At 41.0% G+C, this 17902-nt stretch overlaps 1 protein-coding gene across 1 annotated transcript in view; it reads left to right on the top strand.

Annotated features, from left to right (window-relative positions):
• Positions 1–17902, top strand: part of TMPRSS15 (transmembrane serine protease 15) — a 1630091-nt gene that overhangs the window by 780377 nt on the left and 831812 nt on the right. The window contains exons 9-10 of the mRNA XM_078658360.1: positions 9912–10021; positions 14009–14143. Coding sequence (XP_078514486.1) covers positions 9912–10021; positions 14009–14143 — 245 coding nt within the window. The remainder of the gene's footprint in view (positions 1–9911; positions 10022–14008; positions 14144–17902) is intronic.

Genomic DNA, 17902 nt, shown 5'->3' with positions numbered 1-17902 from the left:
GGTTCCCGTGTGGTTTTCACATCCTTAGTGGCCCTCAAGAGTTTATCAAAGTGTACCTCCTGTTTCTGTGGGGCAGATGACCCCTAAGGGGGGGCAGGCAGGACCCACCTTTCTTTTCCCCACTACTCCTGGCAGGTAATTGTTTCACTATCTTCGCGAAGCTTCAAGTAGGAGGAGGAATTTTGCTGCTGGGTCAATAGGAGCAGCACCACAAGCTTCAGAGTCCAAACGTGCCTTCAAGGCACCACATGCTGTGGGGTTTTGCTAGTCCTTTACATTTGGTGAAAGGTATGTCACTGCCATGCCAGTGGAAGGCAAGGGCCTGAGTAAGGATCTATAGGAAGGCCTCCTGGGCTCCCTCTCTAAGCAGCCACACAATGCACCACGCAAGCAGGTGGGCTCCCGGTGATCACTGTGTAGGTCCCTCATATTGCTTGCGTCAGGCAGGAATTCACTGGAGCCCTCTAATGAGATAAAAACAAACATAATGTATACCGGTTTGGTGTCCTTGTCCTAGGATTCTTGTCCATCCCAATACCAATGTTGAGGCCAAACTGCGGGCCCCACACCTCTCGCTGTCTGGTCCTGCCATTGGGGGTTCCATCAAAACTGCCCCTGGCAGATTCCAGTGTGGGTATCATGAGGCCAGGTTTCACTATAGGAGCATTGGTTCCCATTGTCTGCGAGGCCCCTGCATGTCCCTGACACTCTGATAACAGTCTGTGGCAGGGAGGTGTAGGCACAATGTCAGGCTTAATAAGTGCCAGTGTGAAGAGCATAGACTGTGCTCTTAATGGCCTTCAATTGTAGATGAAGGACAAGGGGACCCTAAAAGGTAACCAAGGACCTAGGGTATCAGTTTTAAGGAAAACAATGGTCCTTGAAGAGTAAAATTAGGAACAGGAAATACGTATAGAACAAAATCAATTCTATATATTCTATCCAGCCGGATAGTGCAATTTAATAAGAATTATTAGATACTGTCAAGGGACAAACGTAATACACAGTGGGATACAGTCCTGTATCCAAAAATCACAAAGATACACAAAGAGGGCCAAGGTGACAGTTTCCAGAAATGTAACTGTCACCTTGTCACTCTTTGTGTATCTTTGTGATTTTTGGATACAGGACTGTATCCCACTGTGTATTACGTTTGTCCCTTGACAGTATCTAATATTTTATTAAATTGCACTATCCGACTGGATAGACTATATAGAATTGATTTTGTTCTATACTTATTTCCTGTTTTTAATGGCCTTCAGGCACAGTCGTTGTCAGTGGGGGACCCGCGGCATGATTTTGCATTGGGGTTGTATGACGGAACAACGCTGCAACTACCAATCATGCCTTTACTTCACTTTCAATACCAGGCATGCATAATTGCCACGCATGCATTGATAACTAACATTTTTACCACACATATGGCTTTACCACGCATGGCTTTACTACGAAAATGTTGTTGTAAAGGCATGGTTCGTAAAAACATATGCTTAGTAAAAACATAAACAAGTGCACACAATCAGGGTTGATAGGCTCTGGTAGTTTTTACCTACCTGCGCAAGTTGGATGGTGCATGTTGTCCGTCTCGTAGCTCCATAGGGGTTGTCACAACAGGGGAGGGGCTTTTGATTTGCACCTGCGTTCACTTTCTGCCTGCATATTCTCCAATGAGATCTCGTGTTGCAAGGCCAGCTGGGCCAGCACTCCAGCTTGACAAGCTGTAAATGATAATATTTTTTCTTTGTATATATTAGTCCATCATAAGTAGCCATCATGCACCCTCCTATTCACTTTCTAGCCGTTGTGCACGAGCCTGTCCACATGTCGCAGGGTCCATCTTCCATTGGCCACTCACTAGTCCTCCACTGCCCTGCACTGCTGCATACACCCTTGGTAATCCATGCCACTATTGTCTAATAGCCCTGTTAGATCCGGAAGCTAAAGCATATGCACGTATCCTTTTGGAAAAACTGGAAAATTGGGCCAAAGAAAACAAGCTGCTCCCTTTCTTTCAAACAGGCTTCCAAGGCGGAGCTGCTACAACTGACAACATAATCACTCTATCGGCCCTCTGTCACCAAGCCACCCAGCCGGACCAACCTCCACTCTTTTGCTGCTTTGTCGACCTAACAGCAGCCTTTGACACGGCTGACAGACAACTGCTGTGGAAGAAACTAGCAAATTGGGGCATTCCATCTTCACTTCTAACAGCCATAATGTCCCTATATTCGGAAACCTTGGTACAGGTGAAAACAGGCCCCACATGTCTCGCTGCTAAAATCTGTACGACCGGAGGTCTGAAACAAGGTTGCGTGCTGGCTCCTTTTCAACCTGTACACAGCAGACCTGGCAAAAGCTCTTGTCAACAGTAGCCTGGCCCCCCTCGACTAGACAATTGATCCCTACACATTCTTTAGTATGCAGATGACATAGTCATCATGGATCACACCACAGTTTGCCTCCAACAAGCCCTGACCAGTTTACATGAATACAGCATATCGAATTACCTTACCATCAACTCAGAAAAGACCAAGATTATATTAATAGGCAGGCAAAAGCACAAAAAACATATTACATGTACCATAGGCCCCAGGACAATCAATCCAGTGCAGAAATACAAGTACTTGGGGGTCTGGTTTACAGAAACAGCAAGTCCCTCTGCCCATAAAAAGGAACTGATTAACAAATTGACTGCCAAAACATATGGTCTGAGAAAATTGAACAAGTTAAAAAGTCCCTCAGGCGTGGCATCAGAAAGGTCACTCAAGCTTCTCTTCTCCCAGCACTTTCTTATGGGCATCAAGCGTTTCCAGGAGCATGTTCGGAAATTCTAGAGCGGGCTCAATGTGTGGCCTATAAAAAATTCTTTATACTTCCAAAACACCGTTCCAGAGCAAGACTTAGGCTGGAGCTCGGGCTGGTCAAACAATCATTAACCCTTGAGACCGACTTTCTAAAATATTATATCCGAATTCTAAAATCTTCGAGGGAATCCTTAAAGAACTGCCTCAGAGATACATTCGAAAAAACTGGTTCGCCATTGAATAAACAGCTTACAAGAGCCATGACCTCCTTTGAAATGAACAAATCAGCACTCGCTCTCCCCTACATTTCATACGCCATCTGGAATTCGCTTATTAAAAAACAAGTCCAGCTAGTCTTGATCCAGCAAGACAAGGCCACATTAAAAACCTTATCTTTCCTGACCCCGCTGAATGACTCATATCTAGTAAACAAACCTCAGCCCTACATTACCATCCCGCTTAACCCTAAAACCAGGAAAGAATTTATGTGCATGCGATTGCTGGGACTTCCAATTATGGACTTCGGCAGGGCTTGGGCAAACCAAAACACTGAAGGAGCATGCCGACTGTGTGCTTACAAATGTGAATCATGGCTACACCTCCTGTGCTGTTGCCCGACTTTAACCACAGAAAGGAGGATTCTTCTGAAAGAACTACGCCTGAGAGAAAAAGTAACCACCTGCCATGAGGCCTCTGCAGTATGTTTCACACAAAAAGAACCTCACATCCTGGCCCGCTGCAGAAGATTTGTACAATTGATCAGAGGTGTTATGTACCCTGGAACTTCCCCCCATCCCAGCCCTCGTATGGTCCAAACGCTGATACTGGTCTATTTTAAAAAACACAGGACAGTGAAAGAACACTTCCCAACACAGTCAATAAGCACAACCACTCTATAAGAGGAAGACTATCAGCGTGCGGAATTGTAAAAAAATAAGTCCAGCAGACTTGAGGAGCCAGACGGCCGTTATTTTCACAGGGGACCAGACACAGAACAACGGCCAACAGCAAATATGTGAAGCAGCGCAGAGTCAAATGTTAGGACTCAACTACTGCACCTTACCAGAGTTTTTAACTTCTTTGAATTGTGTTTTTTTTTCTTTAATGTTTTATTGTAATACAATGGTTTTAATTAACTTATGCAAATACATTATATTTAATTCACTGCCCTATTTGCACTTCACAGTCCCCCTGGCCAACACTGTACCCTTTTCCAGTCCCTGAGCCCTAAAATTGCCCCCTGCAGCAACCTCATTTTCCTAGCCCTGAGCCCTAAACTCAACCCCTGCTGCTGTCATATTACGCCTTACCATTACCAAGCATCCTTTACAAAGAAAATGCCTATGACACACAGATCAGATTTCGTAGTAAAGGCATGATTGATAAAGGCATATTCGTGTTAAATGATTAATTGACATGCGTGGTAAAGGCTTGTTCATTGTAAAGGATGCATGGTAATGGTCATGCATTGTTATGACCACCTTGTAATGGCTGTTTCCCCTATAGGGGCACAGCTTTCGATCACTCATTGATAATGGCACTCCTCGGTGGGCTGAGTGGGGGCAAAGGAGTTTACAGCAGGCATCGAGGTGCAGTAAGAAGTGCACACCACCCACTCAGGCCCCACAATACATGGGCAGTTCACGGTAGGAGAGACCATTGATTCAGGACTGGATAGGCCACAGCTCTTAGGCAGTTGTCGTGTGAGTGGAGACACTTTCTTTCAGCAGTGCTTTGCCAGGCCGGGCAAGTCCAGGAGAGCCAGAGGCATATGCTGTCACCCATTGCGCAGTGCCAGAGCTGCCAGGATGGTGTTGGGCTGGCTTGCCGCATGGAGCTTGTCTACTCCACGTCTGCTTTGGTCGCCATCTTGGCCCCACCCTCTTGGGAAGTGCCAATCATGATGTGTTTGTAAGTGATACAGCTGATGTTAAAGATTGTACAGACTGACACTGGAAGGCAGTGGCAATCCTTCAGGGTGTGGGTGAGGGTATTACATATTTTCAGTCTCTTGAGAGGCATTTAGGACTCCCTTAAGGCATAGAGGTGAGTTTGATAGGCCACAGAGTAGGGTGTTGGCACTATCCAGATGCAAGACTAGTAGAGCCTTGAATGGGGCACTGAAGTTAATTTCTGAAAAGAATGGATTCACTTTCTTACGTAATTTGCAACCTCTTGAATCCAAAGGAGCCTTAGTGAATGACAATGGCAGCAGATGAACTTTGATAGTGGTGGGGCATAATATCAAAGAATAAAGAGTGAGCAAATGGAGAAAACGAGGCTAACTCCCTTGGGATGAAATTTGGGGAGGGAAGCCCTCCAGCAAACGTTTGATAATTTGGTTGAAACCTCTGCTATTTACATTACGATTTACCAGGTGAATTGGTGCACACTCTGCCCAAAAGCACTTCGACATATAGTGGAAAAATAGGGAATTTTTCAGCCAATTATTCCTAATAACTAAACAGATATATGTATCACAGGTAGTTTAAAAGTCTGGTTATAAAATGTCACATGTCCACCATTTATTACAATTCTTAGTGCACCATATTCAATTTATTTGCCATCGTGCCTCTCCTGTGTAGATTCTCAGTCATATATTTTGACTGAGACTCCACAGGAAATGGGGAAAGGGGAGTCCAACTCTCACAACCACAGCCAAAATCACCAGAGCAAGACAGACTACACGCTCATATTGTAATGCTAATGCTCAGTTACGTGCAGATAACATCATGGAATGCATTATCAATATAAATGATGAAATACAGGGATTAAACAACTTCCACAGCAGCAAAAAATAATAATAATAATAATATGAAATTTATAATGCGCTCAGCTTACCCGGGGGCATCCCGGCGCAACAGACCAGAAGGAAAAAAAAACTCAGCTAATCACTACTATGGAAACAAATGAGTTTTAAGAAGTTTCCTAAATAGTAGGTTCTTGGGCTCTGAGCGAATCCTGAGGGGCAGGGAGTTCCAAAGCGACGCCACCTGCACAGAGAAACGCCTGCCCCCAGAACGAGCTCTTCTTACTCTCGCTGACTGCAGAAGGTGTTTTTGATCCGAGCGCAACAGACGTGGGGGTTTATAAGGACGGGCCATATTGACAAGGATGGGGGGACCTTTGCCATGTAAAATTTTGTGGGCTGTACATAGCGCTTTAAATTTCACCCGCTCCTTCACGGGGAGCCAGTGAAGCGCTTTGAGGGCCGGAGCAGCAGACTGCCTCCTGGGAACATCCATCAGGATTCTCGCAGCTGCGTTTTGCACCTGTTGGAGAGTTTTAAAGGTCGCTTCTGGAGCACCGAGAAACAGCGCATTCCCATAATCGAGCCTCGATAGAATTAGGCCACGTATCAACAGCTTCCTTGCTGGATCGGGAAGCAGAGGTAACACCTTTCGGGCTGATCTCAGTAAGCCAAAGCAAACCCCTGCGGTCTTCCTGGCATGAGTCCTGAAGGACAGATCTTCTTCCAGCCATACTCCCAAGGACTTGATCTCCTTCTTGGGGGATGGTGGATCACCAAGAGACCGAGGCCAACAGCTCGCAATAATGGAGGGACTGGAATTGCCCAAGAGCATCAGCTCAGTTTTGCCTCCATTAAGCTTTAGGGCGGAATTAGACATCCAACGATAGACGTTAGCGAGGCAGTCGTGTAAAACCTCAGGTTGTTCCGCCAGCTGAGTGAGGCCCACCACCAGCTGAGTATCATCAGCATAGCTAATGATCTTCACCCCTGAAGGGGCAACCACTCTTTCAAGTGGAGTCATATATGTATTTAATAAGGTAGGGCTCAACGATGAGCCCTGCGGGACTCCACATTGAAGAGGGATTAGGGCGGATTGCTCTGACCCTTCCCAGACTTGGTAGAAACGGTCAGAGAGAAAAGATCCCAACCATTTCAGGGCCGTCCCTGAGACACCTACCTCTGACAGACGTTGGAGGAGCACCTGGTGACTCACGGTGTCAAAGGCCGCACTCAAGTCCAGGAGGATCACTGCCACTGACCCTCCTGTGTAAGAAAGTAATTTAGAAAAGAAGCCTCCTGAATACAGCAAGACTTATCCCCTAATACCAACTTTAAATATGTTTAGTAAATGCAGTCTTTTTGAGCAAAATATCACCTTACCATTTTCTGAAGATATTGACGTTTCATCAAGAGTACTAACAATTTAAAGCTAATTTCAATAAATAATTTCAATTCTCCAAAACAGAAAAGTTTTGTTCTCATGTAAAACGTATTTTCCTAAAATTGAAATTCCGGTTTTATAGCTGGGACTTGGTCTATTAAATATGAAGCCATCAGTAATACAAAGGCAGCCGAATTTACTGCATGCAAGGTTCCACGGACCTAGCACAAGAAAGAAAATATCATAATGGCAAACACTAGGAAGATGAAGTTGTTAAAAATCCAGGGTGGATGACCTTGGGGCATATTGGGGCAACTGGGCCCATATCTTAACAACTGGGAGTATTTTACTACTGGCGTCCAACGGCCTCCATACTGTGGACCACCCATGTTGAGATCAATTATTTGTGCATGACACACATATGGACAGTACACCCACTTACTAATACTGGCCTGGGGGCAGCGCATTATTGTTGGAAGTAGCCACTTCATCCTTCTCAGTATTGGAGTAATCTGGCCAGGTTTATGAAGATGGACAGAGATTCCTCTTAGGCTAGTGCCAAGAGTGATTACAACCACCTTCAAGAAATGTCTAGGGGACTTGCTATTCCTTCTCACTGGGGACTGCCCTGGGATGCGCATTGACTTTGCAGCCCATCTTTCTGGTGCACAGTCAATGTACCCCATAATGGCCACTTTTGCTCTGCTTCCACGTCCATAATAAACACTGATGCAGAGTCAAATGGGAATATTCAAAAGGTAGTTTACACCTTTGAGCGATTTATTCTTGCAATTTACTCTTAATCTTTTGAGTACATTTACTACTTTGGGTATTCATAACATCTGAATTTAAAGTTATTCAAAAGTGTACACGTGAAGGTCTCCACGCCACGAAAAACAGAGTGGAGCCAAATAAATGAGAGTAAGTTAATCCTGTCAAAAAGAAATAGTAGTAAGTTCTGCACCACACTTGGCCAACCACTGGGACTGCAACACCCTCCCATAGGATATAATGGAAGTAGGGACTTAAAATAAAACCCTGGAGAAATTAATGTTAAATTAGATTACATTTTTTGAAATAGTGAAAAAAATAAAAAATATGAATCAATGTTAAAATAATCTAAAGATAAAACATGTTTATTAGAATTATAAGATATCATAACAACCTTTTTAAAAAGTATACATTAATGTAACATTCTTATCCAAAAAAAATATTAAACTACTAATCATTAATTATATACATCACTGTTAATGATTATCAATGCATAATAAAATGTAATTTTTACTTTAGTTGGAAGATTCTTTGGTAATTTAAACTTTAATTTAAAAATATATATTTTAATTTAATATTTTTGTATTATGATCTGCGTTTAAAATAAATATATGCAATTAATTTTTATTAGTATTTAATCTTAAAATATGTTGTAATCTTAATAGGCATGTTTTTTTTCCTGTAGCTCCCCCATTGTGCAATGCAGCATTTCAGATTTGGTTGCCTTGCTGTGTTGTGTTACACATTTTAAAATCTGTCCTTCAGTGTGTTGAGAATACTCTTGTTATTTCAAATTCATGCAGCTCGGTCAAAGTAGTCCAGGTAAAAGGGAGAGCTCAAATGAGTTTATTTGCTAATAACGTCAGCATTGTGTGACAACCCTGCAAAAACTGTGGCAGAAATTTTGAGGGATGGGGTTTCTATGGTATGTCACAAAAGGCATAGGAAAAGAAAAATGTTAGCTATGGGCACTACTGTGACATTGAATTTGGCTAATGTTTTAAAAATAGAAAAAAATACTTTAATTAATTAAAATCATTTTACAACTATACTTCAAAGCACATTTTATGAATGTGAATGACCATTTCTGTGACAAGTGCTCAGGATATACTTAACAAAAGAAATTGAATTGCAGTTGCAAGAGAATCAACTTGCAGCATTTCCTCCGCCATCTACACCCTTCCAACTCTGTGAGGTAATGTGGGTGATTGGGTTGAAGAACAAGTGTTGAAGACAAGGAGGCCTTGGGGAAAGAGAATTTTGAGATGGGTATGGTGGGAAAAGACTGCCTGTTATGGCAGGAAAGCAAGGGTAAGACAAACATGGATAAGTACAGAGGTTCAAGGGACATTGAAAAAGACAGAATCTTACAATGAGCATTGGATCATGAAACATCAGACACAACAACAGAGGCACATTACACCCAAGGGCCATTATGCCCAAGATCAATTGAAATAGGGCACTAGAGGGACAGATTTGATCGAAATATAATGATAGAGTGGACTAAAATCACAGGACAGGGTGTTTCCATATCAAACTAGATCCGTAACAATACACCCTAGATGAGATACGTAAGATTCTCAAGCATTTCACTAGAAAAAATGAAATGGTTGTACCTACTATATTGAAGGGCACAAGATATATTGCTCCTGCATATCAACTATGCCATAGCTTCTGCAATCTATGTAGTGGGCCTCAGAACCTATATTTCTACTGGGAATTACCACACAGAAACATCTCATTAATCACTTGAAATTCACCACTGTTACGTTGGAAGGCCATACGATCTACCTCACACCATACAGAAACACCTTCATGAGGATAACCCACAACTCACAACCACGCGTTAACCCCGGTGTTGTTCAGAAATAAAATCTTCCACTGAAGAGCCTCTGCTGGATGGGTCACAACTGAAGACCAATATCTGTGCAAAGCACTAAGAGGCCAATAATTGTAAAAACTGTACTGTACAACAGTAACATAACATAATACATCTATTACCTATGATGTAGGAGAGTCCACCATGAGTCTTCTTTTGGATTTGGCACTTCCGTCAGAATCTCGCCCTTCTCTATTACTATCCAAAAGAGCCCCTAAGAATGTTGTGCGGTAGCTCATAATACAGAGTATTAGAATACTCCGTTGCCTTTAAGCTTTAATGATAAAATGCCCTAATACTGTTGCTAATTCTTTTTGTTTGCAGAGTTAAAGATGGCTTTGCAATTAAAATAAACTTCAGTTCATTTGATGTCCCATATTATTCAAGTATTCTCTACTTGTATGAAGGCATCGGAAAAAATAAAACTCTAAAAGGTAAGTATAAGATGTCATTTTTGTAATTGTTTTGTTGATTTTTCTTGAGGTAAATCACAGGTATGTTTATTTCTCAATGATTCATGCTGTCAAGTATTTCTAAGTTTTATTGTGAAATAACTTTAACCATTTATTTGCCAGAAAGTCGTAAAGATGACCATTTAAAATAATTAATTAACTTGTTCTCTCCTAGTTTTAATTATTGATAATATTTGATTGATTGAACATTGTTAGAAGAAAATAGCACATCACAGATTTATATTTTCATGATATAGGAACAATTTTCAGAATACTGAAACCCTTTCTGAACTTGTTAGACGACTATGCTAAACTTTAAATGCTGATTATTGAACAGCCTGCACATCTAGTGCTCGGTTAGCATTGCTACCAACAAAAGTATACTGTGACTGTGTTACTTTTTCAACAAAATTTTATTTGTGCAATTTGCGATCTTCTAAAAGGGCAGAAGGGAGATACGACCCGGCACAAAAAATGTTTTAATCTGCTATGTGTTGTTTTATGTGGTTTACGTTTTGTATCATTATGCAAATAAAGAGATTTGATTTGGAATTCGCCAGCAATGGGGCTGTGCTACAAAACCGGCATTACTGCTTTTCAAACTTGATGTCATTTTTCACTCATATTTGCAATACGTCCTGTGTGTTTTAATATAAACTATCCAACAGTGCCCCACTCTACCTAAATCCATCATGGCAGAATCTTTCTTCCACTGGTTAGAGCTCCCTGTGCCCAACCACATGTGTGGCTAAGGTTACAATGATGAGGGCAACTCTCTATTATGATCACTCCAAACCAGTCCTGGAGCAGCCTCCATCCTACTGGATTTGGAGCCAAGCTGACTAGGAAGACAAAGGGAGGCAGGCCTAGCTGTGAGCTTGAAACCCTTACAATGACACTCCGATAAGCACTGACCAAGTCCAGTGCAAACTACAATCGACTTCTGGGTTTACACCGATGCTGTAGACGTTTTGCATTGATGTGTCTACCAGGGGAAATGAACAAACACAACAATTTTATGAACTAGCCAGAGCAAAACCTAAATTTCTGTCTGAGTAAATTTTATATAAGAACTACCCACCCAATCCTTAGTAAACCCCTCAACCCGAAAATAAAATTAATTAAATATTAGAAAAATACTTAAACATGTAAAAAATAATTTTAAACTTAATATATTAGTTACCATTAAATAATATGCATGTATAACTATATGTATATATATATATATTCAGATATACATATGGATGTAGATATTTGTACAGCCTTCCCAGCCAATCCCTAATAAAATCTTCAACCAAAATTACCAAGTTAACAAATAATTTTAAAAGTATTAAACATGTATACTCATTAATATCATATAAATTCATCAATTCAATTTAATCAATACATCAATAAACCATTTACTTACAAAATATTCAGTATTTTAATATTATTCTATAACAATGAAAAATAAATGTTACAATTAAATAAATAATTAAAATAAAATAATGCAATACAATACTTGCCACAGAGCACCCCGACATGCCCGTTATTGAACGATCTTGGGAGAAAGCCAATCGCAGACACTGCTAAACTACGTCTCCTTTTATACTGGCGTAGACTCTGGTCTACCACCAAGTTTACAGAGTATGCAGCTGGTTTTCTAGACATAACAAGGGGAGGCACGTTGCACCAAATAAAATGGCTGAGGGAGCTTAGAGCTATTTTATCGAACATCAGCTTGAATTCACTATGGGTAAATCCTAAAAATGTTATCTTTCCCCCAAAAACGTTTTTGAAAGCCAAATACTGGGAATCGATCCAGATTTATACTTTGAGAAGTTGTGAGTCCTCTTCTTTAACAGGGCTATTCCTAGACTGTAAACCAATCCCTATACTGGAACAATATTGGGATTTTAATACAAAGCTCCCCAAGCAAAAATAATATTTCCAGTTTAAGGTGGGTACATTGCCACTAAAAGTTTTTACTAGTAAATAGTCCAAACCCAATAACGACTTGTGTCCGGTTTGCCACCATAGCAAAGAATCACTGGCCCGCCTATTATTAGAATGTATTGGATACAATGCCCCCTATTTGCAAGCTCTTGGGAACAAGAGGATCAAGTGAAGCTGAAAGAATCCTAAGAACCGACACAGCAAAGGTGATTGTCATAGCAAAGGCAAAATACCTGGCATGGGTGTGGGCAATAACAGCACAATTCCTCAATTAAGCAGCAGATTAAATGAGATAATGTTACGCTGTAATTTGCTTTAGTGGAAACATTTGCCCGTTTCTATAACTACTTTGCTCTAAAATCTGTAGCTCGTATTATGGAATAACTACAAAGTGTTTACCATAACAATTTTTTATTGTATTTTTATACTTGTACATAGCGTTTTCAGGATATTTGTATTTATTCATCCATATGGACGTGTATCATATTTGATAAGGTGTTTTATGAATTGTTTTAGATGTCTTATGAACTGATTTAGATGTACTTTTGTGTGCTTTTATGACTTAATACGTTAAATAAAGCTTTTTGGAACGGAATGGCAATACAATAGGAATACATAATAAAAAGGATATTTTACTAAACCACATTTAAAACTAAAATAGTAGATTAAAAAGTAAAAACATACATTCTTTCCTGTGATATTTTTATAATCACGATATTTTAAAACCAATATTATGGTCACATCATATTTTTGATTCAATATTTAAGTGGAAAACAATTAATATGTAGATTGCGTCACTTCAGTGACAATGTGCTCATTTTCATAGGCCAAGATAAAATCCTCCATTTACTTGATCTGAGAAGGTTACAATAGATTTGAAAACTAGTATTCATATATGTTGTATTGTATTTCCCTATAAGCCCTTATTAGTAAATAGACCAAGTTAATGCTGCCCTTATTTGCTTTGAGGTTGCAACTACGTATACACTTCAATTTCAATATTAATATTTTATCTACTCTAGATTATCCACATATGCCACTTGCCATTACCTTATCAAAACCCTCTCCTGTCAAGTCAATCCTCTCCTCTGCAAGGTCCCAAATACTAGTGTTCTGTATCTTGGAACTACTTTATTCTAACAAACCTAGTGGCGTTTAGAAAAACATGTTTTTTGTATCTTATATTAAGACCCCCTTTTAAAGTGCACTTGTGGTATTATGTACAGAGAGATGTCTTCTAACAAATAGAAACCTTCACCAAACCTGAATTCTCTTGCTGGTTCACTGACTTCCTGTTATAAACTTACAGAATTACAGTTAACTGGGTTCACAAGGAATTTCAACCTTTCTAGCAAAGCAGAATTTGCACTTTCCATTTGTTCCATAGTTGTATAATAAATGTATGATTCTTTTCATAACCTCAAATTTTCAGCTTTTGAACTTGAGCAACAGGTCTGTTGAATACGAGCGGCATTGCAATGGCACTGATTATTTGATGACTGGTGCTCCTCTAAACAGGAGGCAACTCCAGAGCTTCAAGCAATCAAGCATTCGAATTCAGTGTCAAGGGAGGACTCGGCCTGGTTCCATAAGTCTCCTTTCTATTTCTGGTGATAAACTAGAAAGGGGATTCGGGAAACAGTGATGAGTGTGGAACTAGATAACAAGCGCCAGGGTAGAGCCAGATATGTGCATGTATCAACTAGTTAAGAAAAATATAAATGGGAGATGAAGGCATATCTTGTGGTGGGGCGTCTTAGTCAGTTGAAATAAGAGAAGATCAACCTTGGTCTTGCTGGTGCTACAGTCACGGTGTTTGTCCTAATTGGTTTGTCCATCTAAAATGTAGATTCTACATTCATCATTTTAAAATTAACCGGTTTGTCGAAGATCATTCTGTGGTATTTGTAAGCCATATCGCATATTCACATCGGGATTACAGTAAATTTAACTTTTGTGTGAAAAACATAACCCTTAGAAAATTGTGTAAGCTTTGATAGTGATTTCATGTTTTGAATTGCTTATTCTTTCTAGCTTCTCTAGTGGACAATAATCCTGGCACAGTGCGCATATTTTCCAATCAAGCAACAGCAGAGTTTATCACAGATTCTTCCACTAACTACAGTTTTCAAGCAATGTACACTACATTCATCACGGGCGATATTAGCAGTGAGTACAAAACTTGCATTTTGTATCATTACATGTTGTGTTTCTACTCTAAATGTAAGTCAATTAATATGAAAACATGGATTTTTTCATTTGGCTGATTTTATTACACACCACCATTACATTTCATTCATTTTGTGAAGTTGGATATAAATAAATGTTTTAGGTACTGGATCTTACATGTTAATTTATACTCTGACAGAGGACCACCTATCAAATTTAGAGGTTCCCGCCAGGCAGATAATGTTCTCAATGCTTTCACTGGTGTGGCAGTTCCACTGAAGATATAACAGGTTGCTGAGTGGATAGCATGTGTGATGTGCCCTTTCAATAAATAGTTTTGTTTTTCACAAATAAAACTGTCAAAGCTGGAGCTTGTTTCTTTAACACCTTGGCTGCTTAGGCAATTCCCGCTGGGCGCTGAACATCCTAGAAACCCATTGTTCATGACAAGGACAGCTCGTCATAAGTACAGGTCCAGTAAACTGCATGACGAGCTGACCTTGTCATTAGCATGCAAGTGGTTAAAATAAAAATAGCAATGGTCATGACACTGAGTACACTACTTTCCCTGCACAGGAGGACATTGTGTATTTTCTATACCCGGGATCACCATGTCTCAGATGGTGATCCTTGTAAAGGAAAATGAGTATTGACCCAGTGGCACATGGTTTTTCAGGTCAAAGATTTACATTAGTGTTCAGTGCAAAGCTTGTGCTACTACGCTGTTAGTAGGGTGGGACCACTGCTGGCAAACAGTGGATCTTCTTTGCCAGACTCTATTTTCTCCCCTTGATTCTCTGGACTGTCAACAGTGGACTGCCGGGTCCGTCCCATTACACTTCCTGTCATTTATATGAAAGAGGAAATTACGATATTAGGGCTTCTAAACAAATGTGAGTCCTTGACCTACTATTCTTTCTCAACTCAGTGGGGTCGATTCGCAGAACTCATCTGAGATAAAATCCTAAACTTACTACTTTTGGTAATCACAGAAGGCATTTAGTAGTAGTAAAGTTAGTATTCATAACTTTACTACTTCTAAATGCCTTCTGTGAATACCAAAAGCAGTGAGTTTAGAATTTTATCTCCGATTAGGTCTGTGAATTGGCCCCTTCAAGTTCAATGTAACTATTTAGTTTCAACTAGGAAAACAATCATAAGTGAGAGCTTTGTAGCTGCACTGCCTGATACAGAGAAATGTGTGGTATGTGCAGATTATCAGTTCAATTGAGCAGAGTATAGAATGTGTCAATTGGTAAATGTTATTGCTTTGTTTGGCAAAAGTAAATCACAAACACTCATGCCATCTACTTGGGAAGGTTAAAAGATTGAGTTACAATGATGAGATCCGAACCTTCACACAGCAAGCAACTGAGGTTTCTCTTTTGCTGGTGTTTAGCTCATATAACTATAGGACACCCTTCTGCCTCTGTGTGTACCCAAACATTTGTTACCTGCCAATGCCCTCTTGTTCAATCTTCTCCAAAAAGTGAGGTATGAATAGTTTGCTTAATCACGTTTTTAATGCTTTGAACTTGTAGAACCTCAGCAATGAGGGGCAGGTTGATTCCCTATGGTGCAAGGAGCTTACTAACAATGTTAAAAATGATCCTCCCCAATCTAAGCAGACTTGTTTAAGAAGTAAACAAGTGATAGATGAAGTGGCTTTGCTCAATCAAAAACCAATTAAAAAACTGATATCTCTTTTAGATAGCACTCCTTTGGTTTGTACATTTATCCTTCAACCTGCTACCATCACAAAAGAATACCAATAATCTAAGTCCAGCTCTCTTGACGAAGACTAGCTGCTAGGACTCTTCTCCTCTTAATGTTACCACAAGCCACTTGAGGGTAATTTTTGTGCAGTTTGGTCTAGTGTTGCGGTGGAATAGGACTGTGTTGTGCAGTGACCTAGAAACCTAAATCTAGTCATACATATCTTCCTTAGAGATGTAAATTGAAAAGCAAATACACAATTGACAAAGATATTTAAATGATTGGCAACCAATGAGAATTCCCACAAAGAGCAATACATTTCATAATTTTGTCCTTGCTGTACTATTAAAAGAGGGTAAAGCATGCAAATGTGTCTTGGTGCTACTTCAAAGAATCACATTCATTCTTAATATGAACACAAGTTTCCTCAGATGCATTTTTGTCTTTTTCTATTCAAGTACGTAAGGTACAACTTGAGTATGTGCTCAGTTTGAGAAAAAAATGCAAACAGCAAAAATGTACCAACATTGGCAGTCCTATGGTTTTTTTTTTTTTGGCTCTTATATAGCGCATGGCTACTCGAAAGCATCCCAGCGCTTGATGCCGATCAGAAGAAATAAACAAGATCTGGGCGATGGAAACTAACTCCTCTATGCCTTGGGAAACAGTCCTGTTTTAAGTTGTTTTCGAAATGCCAGCAAGTTGGGTTCTAGACGAAGTGGGAGCGAGAGGGCATTCCACAGCTTTGCTGCATTTCGCGAGAAAAGGCGGTCCCCAGATCGGGCTCTGTTGGTTCTGGGTGTTATGAGGAGGTTTTGCTGTTTAGAGCGAAGATCCCTAGATGGAATATATGGTCTGATCATATCATTCAGGATGGGGGGGCCATTCCCATGGAGAGTTTTATGAACTAGGCAAAGGGTTTTGAAATGGACCCGTTCCTTTACTGGGAGCCAGTGCAGGGTCCTTAGTGAGGGTGCTGCTGAGGTACGATGACTAGTGCCAGTGAGTAGCCTCGCTGCGGAGTTTTGAGCCATCTGAAGTTGATGGATAACTGAGGTGGGGGCTCCTAAATAGAGTGCATTCCCATAGTCCAGCCTAGACAGAATGAGAGACTGGACTATGGTTTTTTTGGAGGTTTCGGGTAGCTGGGGGAGGATTTTGCGAATGGTTTTCGTTAGACCAAAGCAAGTAGCCACTGTTTTTCTTGCCTGGGTTTTGAAAGATAATTCTGAGTCAAGCCAAAACCCAAGGCTTTTTATCTCGGTTTTTGGGGTAGGTCCAGGTCCCATGCAGGGAGGCCACATAAAGGAGGTGTTAAAGGTGGCCTTTCTTCCGAGCATCATCAGCTCGGTTTTTCCTCCATTCAGTTTCAAGTGGGATGTATCCATCCACTCCGCAACCGCACCCAGGCAGCTGCCAAGATTGTTCAGAGGAGAGTCTGCCTGGGTGAGGGAGACCACTAGCTGGGTGTCATCAGCGTAGCTCACCAGTTGGATTCCAAAAGGGGCCACCACCTCTGCCAAGGGTGCCATGTACACATTAAACAGTGTGGGGCTAAGGGAGGAGCCCTGTGGTACCCCACACTGTAATGGCACTGGAAGGGAGCAGTTGGTGTCTGAGAAGACCTTAAAGAATCTATTACTAAGGAAGGACTCAAGCCACTCGAGAGCTTTACCTGTGACTCCAATTCTCTCTAGACGGGCTAGGAGGACACGGTGGTTGACCGTGTCAAAGGCGGCACTGAGGTCCAGGAGGATAATGGCCGCACTGCCACCAGCGTCCAGAATCCTCCTGGATACCTCGACCACCCTTAACAAAGCTGTTTCGGTACCCTGTCCCTTTCGGAAGCCTGTTTGTGTGGGGTGTAGCAGGTTGTGAGACTCCAAGTAGGATGCCAGTTGTTTATTCACCCATTTTTCCGCAAGCTTGCTGATACCAGGGAGAAGGGAGATGGGACGGTAGTTTGAAAAGTCATCAGGGTTGAGATTTGGCTTTTTCAACAGAGCCCTTACCATAGCTAATTTCCAGTCTTGAGGCACTATA

The sequence above is a fragment of the Lissotriton helveticus genome, chromosome 8 (genome assembly GCF_964261635.1).
Source record: "Lissotriton helveticus chromosome 8, aLisHel1.1, whole genome shotgun sequence".
NCBI classification, from domain to species: Eukaryota; Metazoa; Chordata; class Amphibia; order Caudata; family Salamandridae; genus Lissotriton; species Lissotriton helveticus.
This window is presented reverse-complemented; position numbering and strand designations above follow the sequence as displayed.